This window comes from Dreissena polymorpha, chromosome 4 (genome assembly GCF_020536995.1).
Source record: "Dreissena polymorpha isolate Duluth1 chromosome 4, UMN_Dpol_1.0, whole genome shotgun sequence".
Taxonomy (NCBI): Eukaryota; Metazoa; Mollusca; class Bivalvia; order Myida; family Dreissenidae; genus Dreissena; species Dreissena polymorpha.
The window spans coordinates 110,243,700-110,262,694 of NC_068358.1; the positions used below are offsets into that span (position 1 = coordinate 110,243,700).

At 35.1% G+C, this 18,995-nt stretch overlaps 1 protein-coding gene across 1 annotated transcript; it reads left to right on the forward strand.

Moving 5' to 3' along the window:
• The first annotated feature begins 12,452 nt into the window (after nucleotides 1–12,452).
• On the forward strand, nucleotides 12,453–14,280 carry LOC127878694 (uncharacterized). Its single transcript, XM_052425223.1, has 4 exons — nucleotides 12,453–13,377; nucleotides 13,626–13,798; nucleotides 14,026–14,210; nucleotides 14,266–14,280. Exons 1-4 carry the CDS (start codon nucleotides 13,028–13,030, stop codon nucleotides 14,278–14,280), a joined length of 723 nt encoding a protein of 240 aa, XP_052281183.1. The 5' UTR covers nucleotides 12,453–13,027.
• Nucleotides 14,281–18,995: the final 4,715 nt, after the last annotated feature.

An 18,995-nucleotide genomic window follows, 5' to 3' on the forward strand; every position in this document is an offset into this window, starting at 1 on the left:
CCTTTCACACTTGCCCTGTGATTGAGGATGATACGGCCTACTATTGATCATTTTGATGTTGTACTTGTTCAACAAAAGTTTCATACTAGGGCCTTTAAATTCCAGTCCGTTGTCACATTGGATGATGTCAGGGGCAAGGTTAACCATCAACACGTCCTCTAATGCCTTTGCAACTTCACGCGAACTCTTCGTTTTCAGGGGTTTTGGCATAACGTACCTAGAATAAACGTCAACGACTTGTAGAATATAACTTATGTGGACCCCTTGTAGCTAACACTTTGATTTTTCATGTTAATTATGTCAATCTGCCATCTTTTGCCTGGTTCCTCTTCTGAAATTGTCTTTGGCTTTGGCTTGTTTGTAAATCTCGGATACTTCTCATGGTAATACTTGCTATTGTACAGTATTTCAAGGATAGCTTGTTCCGAGAACCCCGTGTAATTTACTTTCAGTTTGTTGTAAATAACCCTTGCTCCACATCCTTTGTTTTCCATGAACATCTTCTCAACAAATCTAGGAAGATCTTCTTTCACAAGGACTTGCTTTCCGCCACACAATAAAGAACCCCGGTCACCAAGCTCGAAGTCCTTACGTTTTCTAATCATGGCCAAACAATTATTCTCTTCAGGTGTCCGTTTCTTCACAGGGACATCGAATGATCCGTTTAAACATCTGACAATAATGTCGTACTTCGACCTGGGCAAGCACCCTAATTGCTTCCTTTTTCTCCTAATTGCTTCCTTCATCTGAAATAATATAATAAGTTATTATACATTTATACTTCATTAGTTAATAGAGCTTGTATTGAACACCGCGTGTCGAAAACGAATGTCTCACGACATGAGCTGAGCTAAAATCACTCGTCTGATAGCTCCGCTAAAATTTACAATCCGAACTTCCGGGCAATATGCGCAATGAAAGTAGCAAGTACTTCATGTAAAGTTTCATTGAAATCCAACCGAATTCAAATTCAGGGGAAAAATAGCGGGCAAACTTATGGCGGTCAACGGACAAACGGTCTGTAGAAACCAATGCTACGTGGATGGAAGGGATATAAAGAAGGGGCCCTGGGGGCCTAGGTCGCTCACCAGAAGTCACGACTAGGCAGGGTTCGAAGGTCAAAGACCTATAAACTCCATAAAATTTAAAATGTTCAAATCTACAGATTACAGGAGCTCGATCTGATTTTGGTGGAAAATACACTTTCGAAAAAATGACTGTAGCTTAAATATTTTAGCAGTTTAGGAGTTACGCACCCGGAAGGAATGCCACGGACAATTGGATAGACGGACGGACAACTGCAAATGCACTCTGAGGGGGGGGGGGGGGCATAAAACATAAAAATCAATGCATGTTAAAACATCAATGCATATTAAGACAACTGAAAATTAAAATTATGTGCAGTACTTACTGTCAAGAATTCTTTTGAAGTTTGAAGAAAGTTTGGATTTCAATTCTTTCTAGTCGAAAATCACAACTTTTCTTGCCGACCGCCAAGTCAAATATGGATACTGACTTCTGAGTAAGACTCGCGTGCAAAATTCCCGCCTTTTTAAAGCGGCACGTTATCAAAGAAAAAATCGGAAACTTCAAAGCTTTGTCGGCTTCTCAGCAATATGACGTCGGAACGACAAATCAACTTTACAAAGTAATGTTTAGGAATACAGTCACACCTGTCTAAAGCAGCCAGTCAAACATCCTTATTTTTGGAGAGATATATTCATTTAAAAGAGCTCAAAATCTCTTAAATCGGATTTTGGTGAAAATACACTTTCGAAAAAAAAAGTTTTAAAAATTTGAAAATTGCTATTAATGATCTCCACGAAAGTATCTGGCCCGCCCGGGAATCGAACCCAGGCCGCCTGCGTGCCAATTTGACGCGCAACCGACTGAGCTAGCCGGCGAAACAGTTACACAACCAGCAAAATCCATGTAAAGTGTGGTTAGGTTAGCTGTTTCTGTTACTGCTAGTTACGACGACGACGACGACGATGATGATGATGATGATGATGATGATGATGATGATGATGATGATGATGATGATGATGATGATGATGATGATACTTTTGTCACTTCCAATATTAGGTTAATACAATGTATTTGAGTTTGAAAAAAAGTTTACACATCGGCAGACTATTTCATTTATTAAGAAATACATAATTTATGTACCATATACGTAGGCCATTTTCATTTTTATGAGTTTTTTTGGTATGTACCAAATACGTTTTGGCGAGCATAGAAAAACTTATTCCAACCGAATATGGTACAATGTTTGTACCATATTCGGTCGAAAATTGTACCATCTTCGGTCCGAGTATGGTACATTTGTACCATATTCGGCCGAATATGGTACAAATGTACCATATTCGTTTTTGTACCAAATACGGTCCGACAATGCGTAATTCGATACTGTACATTGAACTCAGCAAATATTCGCGAAGTGTTTGATACACAAAAGGCTATGCTCTCCGTGTAAAAGATTTTAAATAATCATTTTAACACATGCATGAGCACGATATGTCAATTTACAAAGTAATAAACACTATATTACGCATATTGTTTGATTTTTTTATTTTAATTTTAATATATACTTTATGCGAAAATGCGTATTTTCGCTATATAAATAATAAATGAGAGTATTTCTCGACATAAATAGCAAGCTATTATAATACCGCGATACCGCGTCGACTTTCGTGCAGACAGACGGCAAATAACACATATTTAATATTTTATTCATTGACACGAGTGTCAAATAACAAAATATTTTAAGGTTTTAACTTTTTGACAAACGTTTAATGAGGATTTCGGTTCAATTGATGGGGTATATTTCAAAATTTAGCCAAGTTGTTTGTATAATTTCATTATTGAGAAGCCATTCATTACAGTGACAGTAAAACAGTGTACTCGGCTCCTATAAATCAATATAAATTAACCAATACATTGTACAATTTAATAACAATACTAGCGGTTTATTAAATAAAGTATGATTACTATAGCCGACGATTTATTCAAAATCGAATGTGGTAAAAGAAAAATAACAATTCAATTAAGTCAAGAACACAATATATACAATCAATTGGAATGGGACTTACGCTTAGACGATATGTGCATAAAGGGCCTGGGGTCGAATTCCAGAAACGTCTTAAGTCATTTCTTAAATATTTTCACTTAAGTTCAAAGTTGCAATGTTGTGTATTTCTTTACTAAATAAAGACATGCATGTTTTTTGCTTTTCCTAAAAAAAATTGACATAATGATGTAATTTTGATGTAATTTTCGGAAAAAAATACCAATTTAAATATAAACATAAAATTTAACTTAAGATGCTTCTGGAATACCATCCCATGAATAGCTAATAATAGCAACGGCAAAGTTGAGCGAGTACTCTCATCGAATGTAATCGTGTAAGTAAACGTAAAAGCTGTTTCTCGATGCACGGCGAAGTTGCTTACAAGTGTAAACCTTACTTTGATTTACGTCTAAATTACGATTGGGGTTTAAGTTCATTGAACAGAAAAACTGCTTATTGCAAATATATAAACGTATATATATATAGAGGGCAAGTTGCAAAGGAATTCAATCAAATCATAACGGAACAAGCTTTTAACTTTTAACACGTATATGAATCTATCAACTTATTTGCAATATTGCTCTAAGAGTTTTAACATACCAATATCTTTTTATATTGAGCAATGAACATTTGTTGTTTTGTTTAAAATGTGTATGTATACAAATATTACAATGTCAAACATATGCAAAGTAACACCTATGAAACCGTGGAATCATATAATATGCATTCATTTTGTATACAAACATCTTGTTCGAGACGGGAGTGAACATAGCCCGTAGATGTGATGTACTTTTCGATAACCTCTCCCTGGTACAATACCGCGATTTGTCGCGTAATTTGGCGAATATAACAATACTTTTACTTGCTGAATGAATATCGTACATCTGAGTCCTACCATGGCTAATCCAATGAATACAACTGATGCAAAATGGATCTTAATTTTCAAGCAGACAATTCAATCACAACACGCATTCAGGAGTTACGAGTTATCTCAACGAAAACGCATAGTTATAACAGCCATTTGCACGAAACGGGAGATGATGACCGAACGCAAATACTTATAATTGTATGTACACGTTTTATGTAGACCATCATTGACGATTCGGATGTGAGCTCATACCACATCCGAATTCATTAGAGTAGAAAATTTAAATAGTATGTCGAACTATACGCATTCGCGCTACAACACACATGAGCTTGATATAGATATTTATAACTGAATTTTGCATTTTATTTGAACAAAATTATATTTGTTTGGGAGGGGACCTTGAATTTGGAATGTTAGGCTGTCATTTCGGACAATTATATAGTGTCTGTGAGTGGGAATCGGGCCGAATTTCCACCCCAAATTTGACAATATTTAAAACACTCATTCGTAAGGCAATATATGTTACTGTAATAAAACATATATCGGATGCATACCGAAAGAGTCGTTGTCTTTTTGTTTATTGGAGATTGACAGTAAAAAAGCAATCGAATAGAAAATGCTTAATTTGTATTGAGTAATAATAAAGCGATGCTTCGAAAAAATCGATGTAGCTGTTATTTGAAATTCATAATATTTGCTTTACCCATATATTTGTTGATTTACAAATAATATGCATTTAAATGTTTAACATGCCGTTCTAGAGCATATACTTTATTTTCAAATACGATATGTAGTTAAGGAACAACTGCTGTAAAATATTACATATAATTCAGTATTCATAACGCGCAACTACGTGTGGGTGGCAGTTATCCTTCGCGAAATTGTTCAATATAAATAGTCCGCTTCATCAATAAGTGCTTAAGATAATTCTTTTTAAACATCGTAATGATGAAAATAATTAATTATTTTATATTATTGAAAATAATTTTAGCCATTAAATATGTCTCAATCTTAAACTCTAAAACTTTTATCAGTGTCAAAATACTAATGCGTGTGTATTTTTTTGTTACGCCATGGGGGACACACTCTCGGAGTCTGTGAATTCTCAAATATGGGAATTCAAACAACTTTAAAACTCTGGCATGAATGAAAATTGAAATAATGAATTAGTACCTACACTAGTAAAGTGGCGGCACCAGGATTTCTGGGAAGGTGGGGGCGGGATATTGAAAGATTTGCTGGGATCCAGGTGGCCGCTAGGGCCTCTGGTGGGTGCAGGGCAAAGCCCTGTTAGGGGTCGAGTAAGCTCCACGATTTTATTGATTTTGAAGGCTTTGACAACCACTTATCGAGCATGTCACGCCTAATATACTTTCATCAAAGTACCTTCTTACCAAAAAAGTGCATAGTTTATCGTTTAGGGGGTCCAAGGGGGCAAAGTCCCCCGGAAGCTAAAAGTTTTTAGTGTTTTTGAAAGATTTGACAAGTTTAAATAGGGGATTTAGATCTAGTTAAGTGTGAAACATCAAAAGAATTGACTTTACTTTGGCGATTTAGGGGGGAGGGGGGGGGGGCGCACGCCACGTCCGCCCCCCCCCCAACCCCCCCCCCCCCCTGGAACCGCCTATGAGAGTATAGAAGTGTAACAGATTAAAATCTAGTAGCAAAATAAGGTTGACGCATGATATTGCAACAATAAAAATAAATATCACTTTAGAAGTAATATTGTCGTTTATTTATTCTGTTCCCGTTAATACAAATATAAATATCCGATCAAAGAAAAACTAATGAACATAATGAACATAATTATTCAAATTGCGTATATTAAATATGTCTTTTTGGCAATAAAGTAAAGGAAAAGTCGTGACTATTAAAGCAACAAAAGAACTGATGAGTTACATAAATCGTTACTATTAGATACTAATTACACGTAGTTTAATTGTACTAAGTGATTTGCTTGTATAATACAAAGTGACAGCAAATTACACTTTTACCTTATTAATCGCGCTAAAAGCGAGGTTGTGCGGTGTGCGATTTAGCTGTGCGAGTATATAATTTGAAATAGGTAAACTTACTGAACCCTTAATATAATTGAATTGGAGACGCTTATTTCAGTGTTAACATTTCCAACAGCATAGGCGTTGGTTAATCAACGTAATATAAATACGAATCACATCAAACTAAATCCATACTCGAATAATGCGGAGAAAAAAATCGCTTAAACTTGTTTCAGTGTTTTGCTTTCTCGGATTCATTTGAGCTGTATCGAATCGTATCACTTGCCATGAACATGGGACCTCGTGCTGTAATGTGAGTACCCTCCTGCTGAGTCTGCTGGATTTACAAATTGTCTATATTCACTATGAAGAGTGTTGAACTATACACTTGCCGTTCCAGTATATAATCAAAACATCCGTTGCTTCAATACTAACATTACTCTAGGCGAACATTTAGTCTTCGTGTTTGTATTTCCCCTACGTAAATACAAACGCAATAACATGAATTGGTAATTATGGACAAAATAAGCATTTTCGTGGGTTTGTATATTTTATGCAAATCTCTGTTAGTATAACCTGCTTTGATCTAAAGCATGTGTTTTATCTAAATGCAAACTGATTCCGTTTCTATTTGATTTTATTTTAGTTTATTCGGAAATTTAAATCCTATGTTAATAAAACAAAATATTAATCTTTGAGTTATGCCTAGTAATAAATCGTAGCAAAATATCTAACCTGTTAAAAAACATACCACTATGAGAATGTTGTGCTGGTATATCCTGTAAGCAACTTCAGTGTCCAGTCTCTTTTGCGTTTGGTAGCCTTATATTGATTGCATAATTAATTCATGATTCTATTCAAGAGCACATGTATTCCAAATAGCAAATATGAATTGCGCTCTAGATGTTTAAAACAAAATAGTGCACTGCCTATGTTTGAATAACCATACCCTGATGAATTGTAATTTAGAATAACTTTACCATTAACATATTAATCCGCTTACAAATCATTATTTAAGTTAGTTTCAGCCATTATAAAACAAGTCATTGTTAAGGGAATCACTTCAATCAGTTTTATGTAGATGCTTTGTATAGAGGGTATAAGCCATATTATCGGTCTTTAATTCCGAACGTTTATCATATTGATATCACCTTTCAATTTTTTTCATATTGACAAGTCGCCATTTGAAAGAGAAAACCAGTAATTTGTCAACAATATAATGCATTACGGATTGAAAGCATTATGCTGGTTTAACTCATTTAACTTTTATACTTGTATACAGTGCAAACTGTAATTTCTGTGTGTGTTAACAAAATTCGCTTATTTTCGTGTGACTAATACCTTGTAAAGTATTAAAAGTTCTGATGTTTAAAAACAATTTATCCCTAATTACCGTAATACCACTAAGCACCGTCTTATATATTTGTATATTTGCATACACTTCAAAACTAACGGCTTAAAGTACAAATTGTAAATTTAGCAGCCAGCAATTGAAATAGTGCACACCATATTAAAAACCTATCGATTGAAGCTTTTTAAATTAATTTAATCAATCAGTTCCACGGTATATTAAATCTGTCAGTACGGGGCGTTGTAACCAATATATATTTTTTTTTAAATACCGTTCTATCACCAGAGGTTAGATAAAGTCTCTGGCCGATAAGGCAATCAGTTCCATAAATAGTATATTAAACGTGGATGCAGTTACACATGACAATGTCAGTGTGCCTACTTGCACTGTACTTAACATTCGTTGATTTGGTCAAGTTATAAATCAAAGTACTGACAGTACTGGTGTGACGATGCTTTTGAAGAGGATGGATATAAAACATCAATTAAAGTCTATCTATATCACCACAATTGTGTATGTTGATACGAACATTTGGGTATGATACAAAAAATTTGGGTACGCAAATTTTGGGTACGAAAAAAAATTTGGTACGAAAAAAAATTGCGTACGAAACATTTTTGGTACGAAAAAAAGTTTAGGGGTACGGGGAAGTAGTACCCGTAGGTAACTTGACCCATTGAGCGAAACTTGGAGGCGGGTCAAATTCTTGTTCATTAAGTATGGCAATACCTTCATGATGATTCTCGAAAGTAGGTATGAGCACATAGCCGGACCATGTGAGCTCAATCGTATGATCACTTGACTATCCGAGTTCGCCCACGAACACATGGATAAGTTAACTAATAGCGAAATGACCTTATACATGTATATGCTGAAATCTAACAATCGAACGAAATATCAAACATGGTATGTACACTTAGGTGGTTGTGTAATTTCTGTTAGAATATCGTATTCAATATGTAAATGTTAAATGATTGTGCCCGCACTTGAGTTTGTTGCCTTGTTTGAGTCTATACGCGCCTAGGCTGCACCCAGTCTGTGTATTTGTGTTTTTCCAAGGTAATGAGTTACCTCCGCGCTGAGGCTGTATAATGTAGGGACCCGGAGTGTGTCCAGCACTCCTACCTAATAAGATTAGATTGACGACAGTTGGGACGAATTTTGAATGAAATACTTTTTAATTTTTTATATGGTCAAATGCTGCGGGGGGGGGGGGGGGGTGAGATTATCCGGAAAATAACACCTGTCCGGAATGGTGACCACAAAACAGACAAAATATAACATTGCGCCGGGAGCGGGAATCAAACCGGTGTCGTAAAGGTGAAAACGGTATCATCCTTACCACTGCGCTAGCGGGACGGACAATTACGCAAAGAGATGTTGTTATATCTCTATATATATAATAGCAGTGCAGCGTTTACAATTTGCAGGTTCGAAATTGTTCGCATTCTTTAGTTTTGTGATCACCGAAAAAGTTAATATTACATGTTTTTATTCGCAATTTATTTACTAAATCGAGAACAAATATCAAACAAAATAGAGAAAATATATAGTTGTTTCATTGGTCCATAAAAATAAAATGGATGTAAAATTACTAATTTTTAACTAACGTTCTGATACACTTATTGAATCTGTTTCCCCAGGATATGCTGTTCTATTAATATTTACCTTTATCAACACGAACGACAACTCTGCTAGGAGGATGTTATCAATGAAAATCAACGAGCAATCTCCTACGCAGTGGCGAATGCCAAGGGAAGTAACTGAAAAATCGAGTTATCTCAATCGGACTGGCTCGGTCTTTTACATATAGTCTAGTAGGAACGGAGGTCCACCATGCATGATTGGAAGTTTTTTTTTAATATGCTCATGATGTTCTACATTGCCTCGGGTGAAAGAAAATTTGTGTTCCCAAGAAAAAAAGTGTTCTCATGGGGTCTAAATCCAAGATGGCCGCCAAGATGGCCGACCAAAAACCTTGAAAATACCGTTATTTTGCTAATGACACTAACAACATTTATTTTCCTAGATTTTGGTATGCATTTTAATTTAAGCAATTAATACCATATTATTCTTATTAAACAAATACATTTTTTGGTGAAATATTATACATTTTATGAAAATAATGACTACATATATGAAAAAAAGGTGCCAAAATCATGTTTTTATGGCTTATGACATGTTTCAATTTGTACCTGAACAGCAGTTTAAGTACAATTATCATCCTAACTAAATTTATGCACACGTATGGGACTAAGGAATATAATAATATAACATTTTATGTGAAGATTATCATTAATTATGATATATAAGACAATAAAAGTGGGTGGGGTAAATTACAAATTTGAAGAAAAATGCATGTTGATATATTTATTGATATACTAGCCCTTTTTAACTTGTTATGTGTATGCATGAAGATTGTTTTTGATACTTACAAGTAGATTCAATTTTTTTTTTGGATATAAAATACATTTAACTTAATGAAAGTAGTGTATTTACCGTAAATATATGAAAAAATATCATTTATAAACAAACGGCATTCAAATGTCTCACATTGAGCAAATAGCACATTTGTTGCAAATTAACACTTAAATTGTACAATAAAAATCATATTTGTTCCAAAACAAACAGTGTCATGTTTTATACAATACTGCTGAGAATGTGATGATTTTGTGAATTTTCTTTTTTATGTATGTAGTTGAGTGGGTGAAGGTGATATTATAAATATTTAAAGGATATATCTTCATCCTAGAAGTTGTTTTATAAAACTTTCATCTGGTGAATAAAATATGATACAGTGTGATTTAATGATCCTAAATTTGCTTTATAACCTAATTTGTTTCAGTATATAATAATTAAACTGTTAAAAGGGAGGTAATTAGGTACATAGTTTGAATATGTATAGTTTTAGCCTCGCACAAGGGAGATAATTACGTAAATATTTTGACTGATTTCCAAATAACATTTATTTTATAGTTACTTCCCTTATTAATAATTTAGCCACTAAAAATGTTCGTCTGCAATCAAATGTCCAGCAAAAGATCATTTTAATATAATAATATGAAGGAAACCAAACAGCACGGTAAAATTTTTTACCCCATCTTTATTGACTAATGTAGTTTTAATAGAAATTGATGTTCTTTTTGTTCAATAAATTGCATTAATATTTAATGTACATGGAAACAAATTGTGTTGGTTTTGTTTACAACTACAAGACGTTCCTAGCGTAATATACGATATGGTCATTAAAGAGTCCAGGTTTGTATTTTAATCAGAGAATAAAATATGAAGTAATTGTTTCTTAATCGTGACACAAATGAAATTATTCTAAACACTGAACAAACAAAAACTTGAATTCCATATTAACTTCTTTACCATAAATTAATGTTATAATTAAATAATATTAAATACAATGTGCATTTTAGGTAGATGATTGAACTCCAGTCACTCATCGATATTCTCTAGGCAGAAAATAAACAATAAAAATGACATAAAATCATGTTCAATTCCAAAAAACGGAAATCCCAAGAGTCGAATGCAATGCCTATCCATTTTCAGTGCATTTTACATGAAAATTGGCTAAATGATTATGGAGACTTTGTGACTCTTAATTCAATAAAACTCTCTGCTGAAGAAAAGCTAGCTCAACTGCACTCAATTCGCAACAAGCGATTACAGGAATCATGCGACTCACCATATCGCATGCATGACGTTTGTTTTAATATAATATTTAATATCATTCTCCGAGGATTGTTCCCGATGCACAAAATACATTTCCACCAGAATTCATTTATTGCAACAAATTAGAGCGTAGGGCTTCTCATGATACCGGTACTGAGAGATGTGTCCCATTTTCAATGAAAATGTCACACTGGAAGCAAATAGAACCACATGCATTACAAATGGAACAGTTCTCATTGTATCGAAAGGTGCAAGGGGAAGATCTGGTTGCAAAACCAGCCATGTACCATGATACATGCCAGAAAAAAATTTGAATTAAAATACTTTAACTTTTTGAAACGAAAACAGCCGAAGTCTGTCTCAGGTGACAGCCTCCAGAATCGCCGAATTTCAGCAGAAGCTCATGCATATGCTTGTTTACGTGAGATCATTTCAGAAAAAGTATTATAAAAAAAGAGCTTGTTCCCCTAAAATCAATGACAGATGTTTACAAAACTGAAATGAGCAAACGCGGATTTCTAATGTTGAATTTTAATAACAGAACTCTAAAGGTTTGGTTGCAAACGGAAGATATTGGCCAAAATATTAAATTCACAAACGTAAATGGCGTGGGATTCATAAAGAATAGCGTTATGTTTAACGCAAGCATGACAGTGGCGGAAGCAATTGGTAGTGCATTTGATTTTGAATTAATTTCAAACCAGGGAGATTTCGCATTGGACATTCGCAAAAGTCTAAAACAGGCTTTTGTTGCTGCTAAACCACTACCATGGCCCCGACAGCAGACGATCTTGATGCTTATGCACCTGAAGATATCATTCCTAAGGAACTGATGTCATTCCTTACAAAGCTAATATGTGGAGAATCGGAAGTTGCAAACAGTGAAAAGTATCGCATCATACGTTCAATTGCCCAGGTAAGTGTCTTTAACCATATCATTTATATATACCACTTCAAAAAAGTTATCAATTAATACAAATACATTGTAAAAACAACAAGAAATGTGAAATTGAAATTGTATATATTTCATTTTCTAGGATATTTGCCGTGCTGTAACAAATGGCGAGTGGAAGTTTTCCAAGCACATTTTGTTATGTACAACGGTTCGGCATCTCTATTGCAGCAAGATACTCGCTACAATGTTGAGCCGCCTGGGCCACTGTGAGTCATACGATTTTAGTTTAGAACTTGAAACATCATTAGCAAGAGCAATCAACGACTCGACGACGACTCTTACTCCACTCATTGTAACTGGTGAGGGCAATCAGGTTTTTCATGTGGAGTGGGATAACCTTAACAAAATAACCACTAATGTACACGGCCCAAATGTAGTGAATCGAACAGCGGGTATAATGGTTCAAGAAGTTAAACCTGGTTTTGTTGCTACACATTCTGATCGCACATTGAATGTATACGAGCGATCAAAGGCTCGTTCCCTGAAAGCTGATGGAAATCAAAGCTTGCTACCATTAACCATACCACAACGTTGCGGTCCAAGATTTCCTAAAGGAGCCGTGTTCACTCCACGTTCTGAAAACTATGAGTCGTATTTAAAGGCCTTGCTTGAGTATCGTCTCTGGTCGGTAGTTCGGATAGTTGGCAGTAGTGGAGATGGACAGATCTATCCAGGTTTCGGGGGTTTCATTTAGATGACCGGTAACTGTCCTGAACGAAAATCCACAATCGACTACTTTACTCCGATAGATCAGCCTTTTACGGACTATGCAACGGTTGCAGAACTTCTTGAACAGTCTGAACTGGCTACTCAGGAGGTTGGACAAAAGTACGTTCTGTCTACATTCGATCTGGGCGGATGTATGAAGGCGCTCCCATTGATTTGGAAGTTTCCTGATAAATACAAATACCACGTTGTCACGCTGGGTGCATTCCATATGGCTATGAACTACATTGGAATGCTAACAAAAAACAAATGTTCAGGGTCAGGATATGCAGAGATCCTCATAGAAGCCGGGTTGGTAACGACCGGATGCCTGCAAAGTGTACTAAGCGGATAGGCTTATGCGAAGGCGTTGTTTTGCTTAAAGTCCGTTACAGAAGCAATGAAGCGCTTGCTTTTTGAAAGCTTCATGGATATGCAACAGAATGCAAGCGAATTTAATTCGACGACGCTGATGAAGCTGGTCTCAATTGCTAGCCGCAAAAGATTAGAAGATGCATTAAATGACCAGTCTTTGATGGATTGTATTGACCAATACATACGTTTTGAAGAGTCTGTACGAACCGGCGTATTGGGGAAAACAGCAAAGTTTTGGTTGAGTGTTGTTGACCATTCACGTTTGGTCATGATGTTGCTGTATTCTGTAAAGACTAACAACCTGATGTTATTCCACGAATGTTGTGGCCAGATGGCAGAACTGTTCTTTGCATTTGATGGCCCTAATTACTCTAGGTAGTACTTAACATTCTTATACATAGTAGGTTTGGGTAAACATGTGTTCACGAGTTTGTAAAATGTAATTTAAGTTTAACCAATTGGTTGTATAAGGATAAAAAAACGTGTTAGAAATTATTTTTTAATTACATTTGAACAATGTGCGCTATTTAAATTTAATTTTGATAAATAACAAAATATAATGGCCATTGTAGTGACTAAATAAAATAATTATAAAAATATTATATATTTCTATTTTCATGCAGGTACCTGACATGGTTGGATGTATTCTTTACCAACATTGACCTTACACATCCTGGAGCCAAAGAACTGTTACAAAAGGGTGGGATTTCAGTAACACGGTCCCTTATCCCAGGTGCTTGTAGCGCGGTAGACAAGACAATGGAGGAAACTTTCATGAGATTTGCCAAATCTGCTGGTATGCATGCTGTTAATTGTATTTTTATAACAGTAATATTCTTCACTATACAGGGTCAGTAAATAATTATTGCACACGAGAATGAATTTAAACAATAACTGATAAGTGTACTGATCAGTAAATGAAAATGCGGCATATACAATGTAAAATAAGTTATATATTAACACCTTTGATGATGAGGAATATCAAACTCATATACGTTATACACTGTGCTTGTTTAATTTAAGGAGGGTTTACAGGTCTTTTCTCTATGTTTGGGGCATACCAGCGTTGGTGTAGAACTACATCAACGCGAGTCCACTTCTATGAAAAGATGTTGGACATGTGCGGATTAATAGAAGATCCTGATTCACCGAAGGCCGGGCGACATCGTGAATTGGAACGCGCCGAAATCCGAAAGTCGGAAGAGGCAGTTGTCAACACAATGGCAGCAATATGCTGTTTTTCTAATCCGTTTATATCTACAGACAAGGAGCATTTAAACAGGTACATATACTTTAATATATATATATATGTGATATAAATATTATATATATATATATATATATATATATATATATATATATATATATATATATATATATATATATATATATATATATATATACACACATTTAAAACTATTTTGGTTCCGTCATGTTGTTGTTTTTCAATAATCATAAAGTAGTCTAACCAGTCTTAACAAAACTTAAGTAAAGTATCTTGTGTGCAGTCTCGCATCTGGTGCTCCAATTCCTCTTGATGCTGAGCATGATGTTCTTCGAGCAGAGTTAGTAGGGAAAGAAGCCAAGGCAAAATTTATATCTGAACGACTGACTAGTGGAGCAGCGACATCCAGGTTTTTCGACCCTATACCAAGGAATAGATTTAAAACAATGGAGGCTGCCAACAAAACAGTAAAGCTAATTGCCCGCAAGGAAAAGTAATACATCTTTATAATATATTACATTGTGCAAAAACTTAGAGCCACGTGATATTTCAATTGTTAAAACAGCCCAGGTTTGTGGCTAAGATGCTTCTATTATTTTCTGAAAGTAACTCTCTGTATTACATTTTCATTACTCTTAATTATAACAGTTCCGTGTTTGATTTGGATTCGTTTTAGGTTGTCCAGTATCAGGAGCAAAGTAATCTAGCCTTTATGCTCCTAGTCAAGGCTCAGTTTTCAAACCATGCCTTAGATCTGGATGAACTTATGCGGTATCCCCTCAAGCCAGTGCCACATAGCCTTGGTACCCCTGATGGTTTTTTGTGCAAGACCAATAAAGCTACCCTTATGAATGCAATTCTACAGGATGTGGCACCTTCATCATCTCCAAATAATGCCACATTATTTATACAAGATGGTAATGCATTATTCCATGAGCTAACAAACCTTGCTCCAACATTTGGTGGTATATGTCTACAGTTATTAGACATAATGGTTTCGAAAAAGGATTTTGTCTTTTCCACCGATAGTTACTTTCCAAACTCAATAAATGGACAAGAGATAATGCGAAGGAGCTGCTGTCGGAAGTTTAACATTGATGGACCGGAAACTCGTCGTCCAGTCGATTTTAAAGAATTCTTATCAAATGATGACAACAAGATGCAGCTTTGTAACCTCTTACTGCGCGTAGGGGTAGTCAAACGGCAGCATCCAGACTTGAGAGGTGCGGAACAGCAATAGTGGTCGTTAGTGGCAGGGCATACACATTGCAAACAACTAACAATGAGGTATACACTATCACGTTTTAAAGTGCAATTATACATTTAATGTATATATCTTTTTATGAAAATAATGTTTGTTTCACGCTTATAAAGTTTTAGCCTGTTTGCCTTAAAACAATGTCACGCTATTTGAGGTTTTATTATATTCCAGGTGAAGACAAAGGAAATACACAGTTTGGCGTCAACTCAAGAGGAAACAGATACCAGAGTGGTCCTGTATATGTACCATGGTGCAAAGCTCGGATACAAGTCTGCCATAGTGCGAACTCCTGACTCTGACATATTTGTTATAAGTCGCCACCATGCAACATCTGTGCCGCTGACAATCTTTCTAGATGTTGGTACAGGGAAACAGAGAAAGGTTTGAACAATTCAAAACATAACTATTTTGTTCAGTTATGTACAGAGAGAGAGAGAGAGAGAGAGAGAGAGAGAGAGAGAGAGAGAGAGAGAGAGAGAGGAGAGAGAGGAGAGAGAGAGAGAGAGAGAGAGAGAGAGAGAGAGAGAGAGAGAGAGAGAGAGAGAGAGAGAGAGAGATACACGCAAGCACAAATAATCGCACACTAACAAACACATACGCACGCATACACACAAAAACACAAATCGCCAACACATTAATTCAATTACAATATTATGTTTGAAATAGGTGCTGAACATCAGTGAACTATCAGAAGCTCTAGGTGTCAACTATTGCGCGGCCCTCTTAGGTCTTCACGTTTTCACTGGAGAAGATGTGACAAGTGCATTTAAGGGCAAGGGAAAGATAATACCACTCGGAAAGTTACAAAGTTATCCAAAATATCTAGAAACATTCAGGTATGTGCATGAAAACACAATTCATGAGATTTTCTCCCACAAATTAAAAAATCAAATCTCCATATAATATATATACATATATATATATTTAAGTATTCTCTTTGTCCTCACTTTGTAGGACGTTGGGAGATGCATGGGTAGTGGCGGAAGAAGTGATACAAATGCTTGAAGCATTTGTTTGTTTGATATATGGATTCCCAAGGGAAAAATCTGTAAACACATGCCGAGCACTTCTAAAGAAAATGGTTGGAGAAGACAAAGTTTTGACTGTTAAGTCTAAAGTTGACCTTTCAAGGTTACCGCCTTGCCAGGACAACCTATGTCAGCATGTCTTCAGGACAAACTATCATCTTGTCATATTGAAGAAGGCCAACAACTCCATTTGACGATAATCAAGGATGGCTTGTAAAGGACAATGTGTTGGAGCCATTATGGGCCAAGGGTCCAATTCTGCCTTCAAGTTTAATTGACATTCTGGGCCATGTGAACACAGAATTTGATTAGAAAGAAGAAGATGAGGAAGATGTTGACTTCCTCGAACTGGAAATGACACTGTCAGATGAGGATTTATCCGTATCTGACATTGTCGTTTCCAGTTCGAGAAAATCAATATCTCCCTCATCTACCCCCCCCCCCCCCTCCCAAAAAAAACCACATTCACGCTCTAAAGTATGTTTTTAATGGTACTGTTTGTGTTAAAACAAGTATGTTTAATTTGTATTTGTTGGCTTCTTACCATTGAAGTGAAATATTACCACATTATCTGTTATTTGCTTACTATGAGATATTATAATGCGTTACTTTTGTATATAAATGATATGTTTTCGTGTTTTTTAACGGTAAAAATACTATTATCAGTTAGAGAAATACATTTTATATTAAAAAACATTGTGAATGCACGTGTTAGTGTCAGAAACAATCTTTATACATAAACATAACAAGTTAAAAAAGCTAGTACGTCTCAAAATATATTAACATGCACATTATTAATTTTTTCTTCAAATTTGTTATTTACCCCACCCACTTTGATTGTCTTATATATCATAATTATTGATAATATTCACATGAAATGTTAAATTATTATATTCCTTAGTCCCATACGTGTACATAAATGTAGTTAGGGTGATAATTGTATTTAAACTGCTGTTCAGGTACAAATTGAAACATGTCATAAGCCAAAAAAACATGATTTTTGGTAGCTTTTTTCATAAATATAGTCATTATTTTCATAAAATGTATAATATTTCACCAAAAATGTATTTGTTCAATAAGAATAATATGTTATTAATTGCTTAAATTAAAAAGCTTACCAAAATCTAGGAAAATAAATGTTGTTAGTGTCATTAGCGAAATAACGGTATTTTCGAGGTTTTTGGTCGGCCATCTTGGCGGCCATCTTGGATTTAGACCCCATGGGAACACTTTTTTTCTTAGGAACAAAAATTTTCTTTCACCCGAGGCAATGTAGAACATCATCAGCATATTAAAAAAAAACTTCCAATCATGCATGGTGGACCTCCGTTCCTACTAGACTAATAGGACCCCATTTTGTAGATTTGTTTTTACTGGTTATCAAACCTTAGACGACGCGTCAAAAAGTGAACTTGTGAAATTTAAAAATTAAAAATTCATAATAATGGCGATTGTATGTGTAACTACGAAAGTTAAAGTTGCAAAACAAATGTATATTACATACTTTTACGCGAATTAATATTACCGGCAATCGACATCATCTGATGAACAATACGGCTAAAATTAAACCTCAGTAACGTAAATGATAGTGAAAAATGGAATAACCAACACTTAACTAAGACTCGATGTGTGTATCGATACCAATACTTCAATCTTACTACCTTATTATCGGGTGTTTTGCATTTAATAGATTATCATATAATTATATATAATAAGCAATTATATCACGTTTCCAGACATTTAAATATAAAAAGTGCATTTCAAAGTCTAAAAAATGAACTGTATTATTACCATACATTTTCTGTTAACAAGGTTACACTAGTCGTGATCAGCTTTGGCATCTGTTGACTTTTTGATACATTTCATGCTTGGGTTTCCCACCGGCAATCAACGTTTACCTCTAACGAAAATAATCCAGAAACAAGCAAAGTAATTTAAAACGACGACTGACACGCGATTAAACGAAGATCAGTTGGCATTTTCTAAATGATTGGTCGGCGATCGTTAATTCTTAAGTCTGCGATCGACGTTCAACCATATACCTTCGATCAAAGACTGGAAACAAGTCGGCGATTGGTAGGGAAAAAGTCGGCACTTCATTAGCGATTGGTTTAGCGATTCCAAATATGCATTTGATTAAGTCTGGATAAATCTTGTTTTAAATGATATCATTATTAATGTTGCATTTTTGGTGAATACTTAGGATATATTAAGTTCTTGACGTCTTAATACATATATGTTATGTTAAGTTTTGTTAAAACATTGGCTAAAAGGAGATAAAGCCTATTCGCACCGTATTTTAAAGTCTCTATAACGCTCAAAATCAACGAAAATGTCGTTAAGTATTTCGTAAAATAAAATTAACACATAAACAATCAGTGTTCCTTTTAGCAATAGCCGCAATTTCAATGCTAGATGTGGTATGATTACACTTATGAATGCCGTTGTTACACTAAATTTCTCAAATTATTTCGGGTTG

Excerpts from the sequence above, each read along its gene's own strand:
- LOC127878694 (XM_052425223.1), top strand. The coding sequence starts at position 13,028 with ATGAAGCGCTTGCTTTTTGAAAGCTTCATGGATATGCAACAGAATGCA. Across the intron at positions 13,378-13,625 it reads GATGGCCCTAATTACTCTAG|GTACCTGACATGGTTGGATG; the intron begins GTAGTACTTAAC and ends ATTTTCATGCAG. Across the intron at positions 13,799-14,025 it reads GAGATTTGCCAAATCTGCTG|GAGGGTTTACAGGTCTTTTC; the intron begins GTATGCATGCTG and ends GTTTAATTTAAG.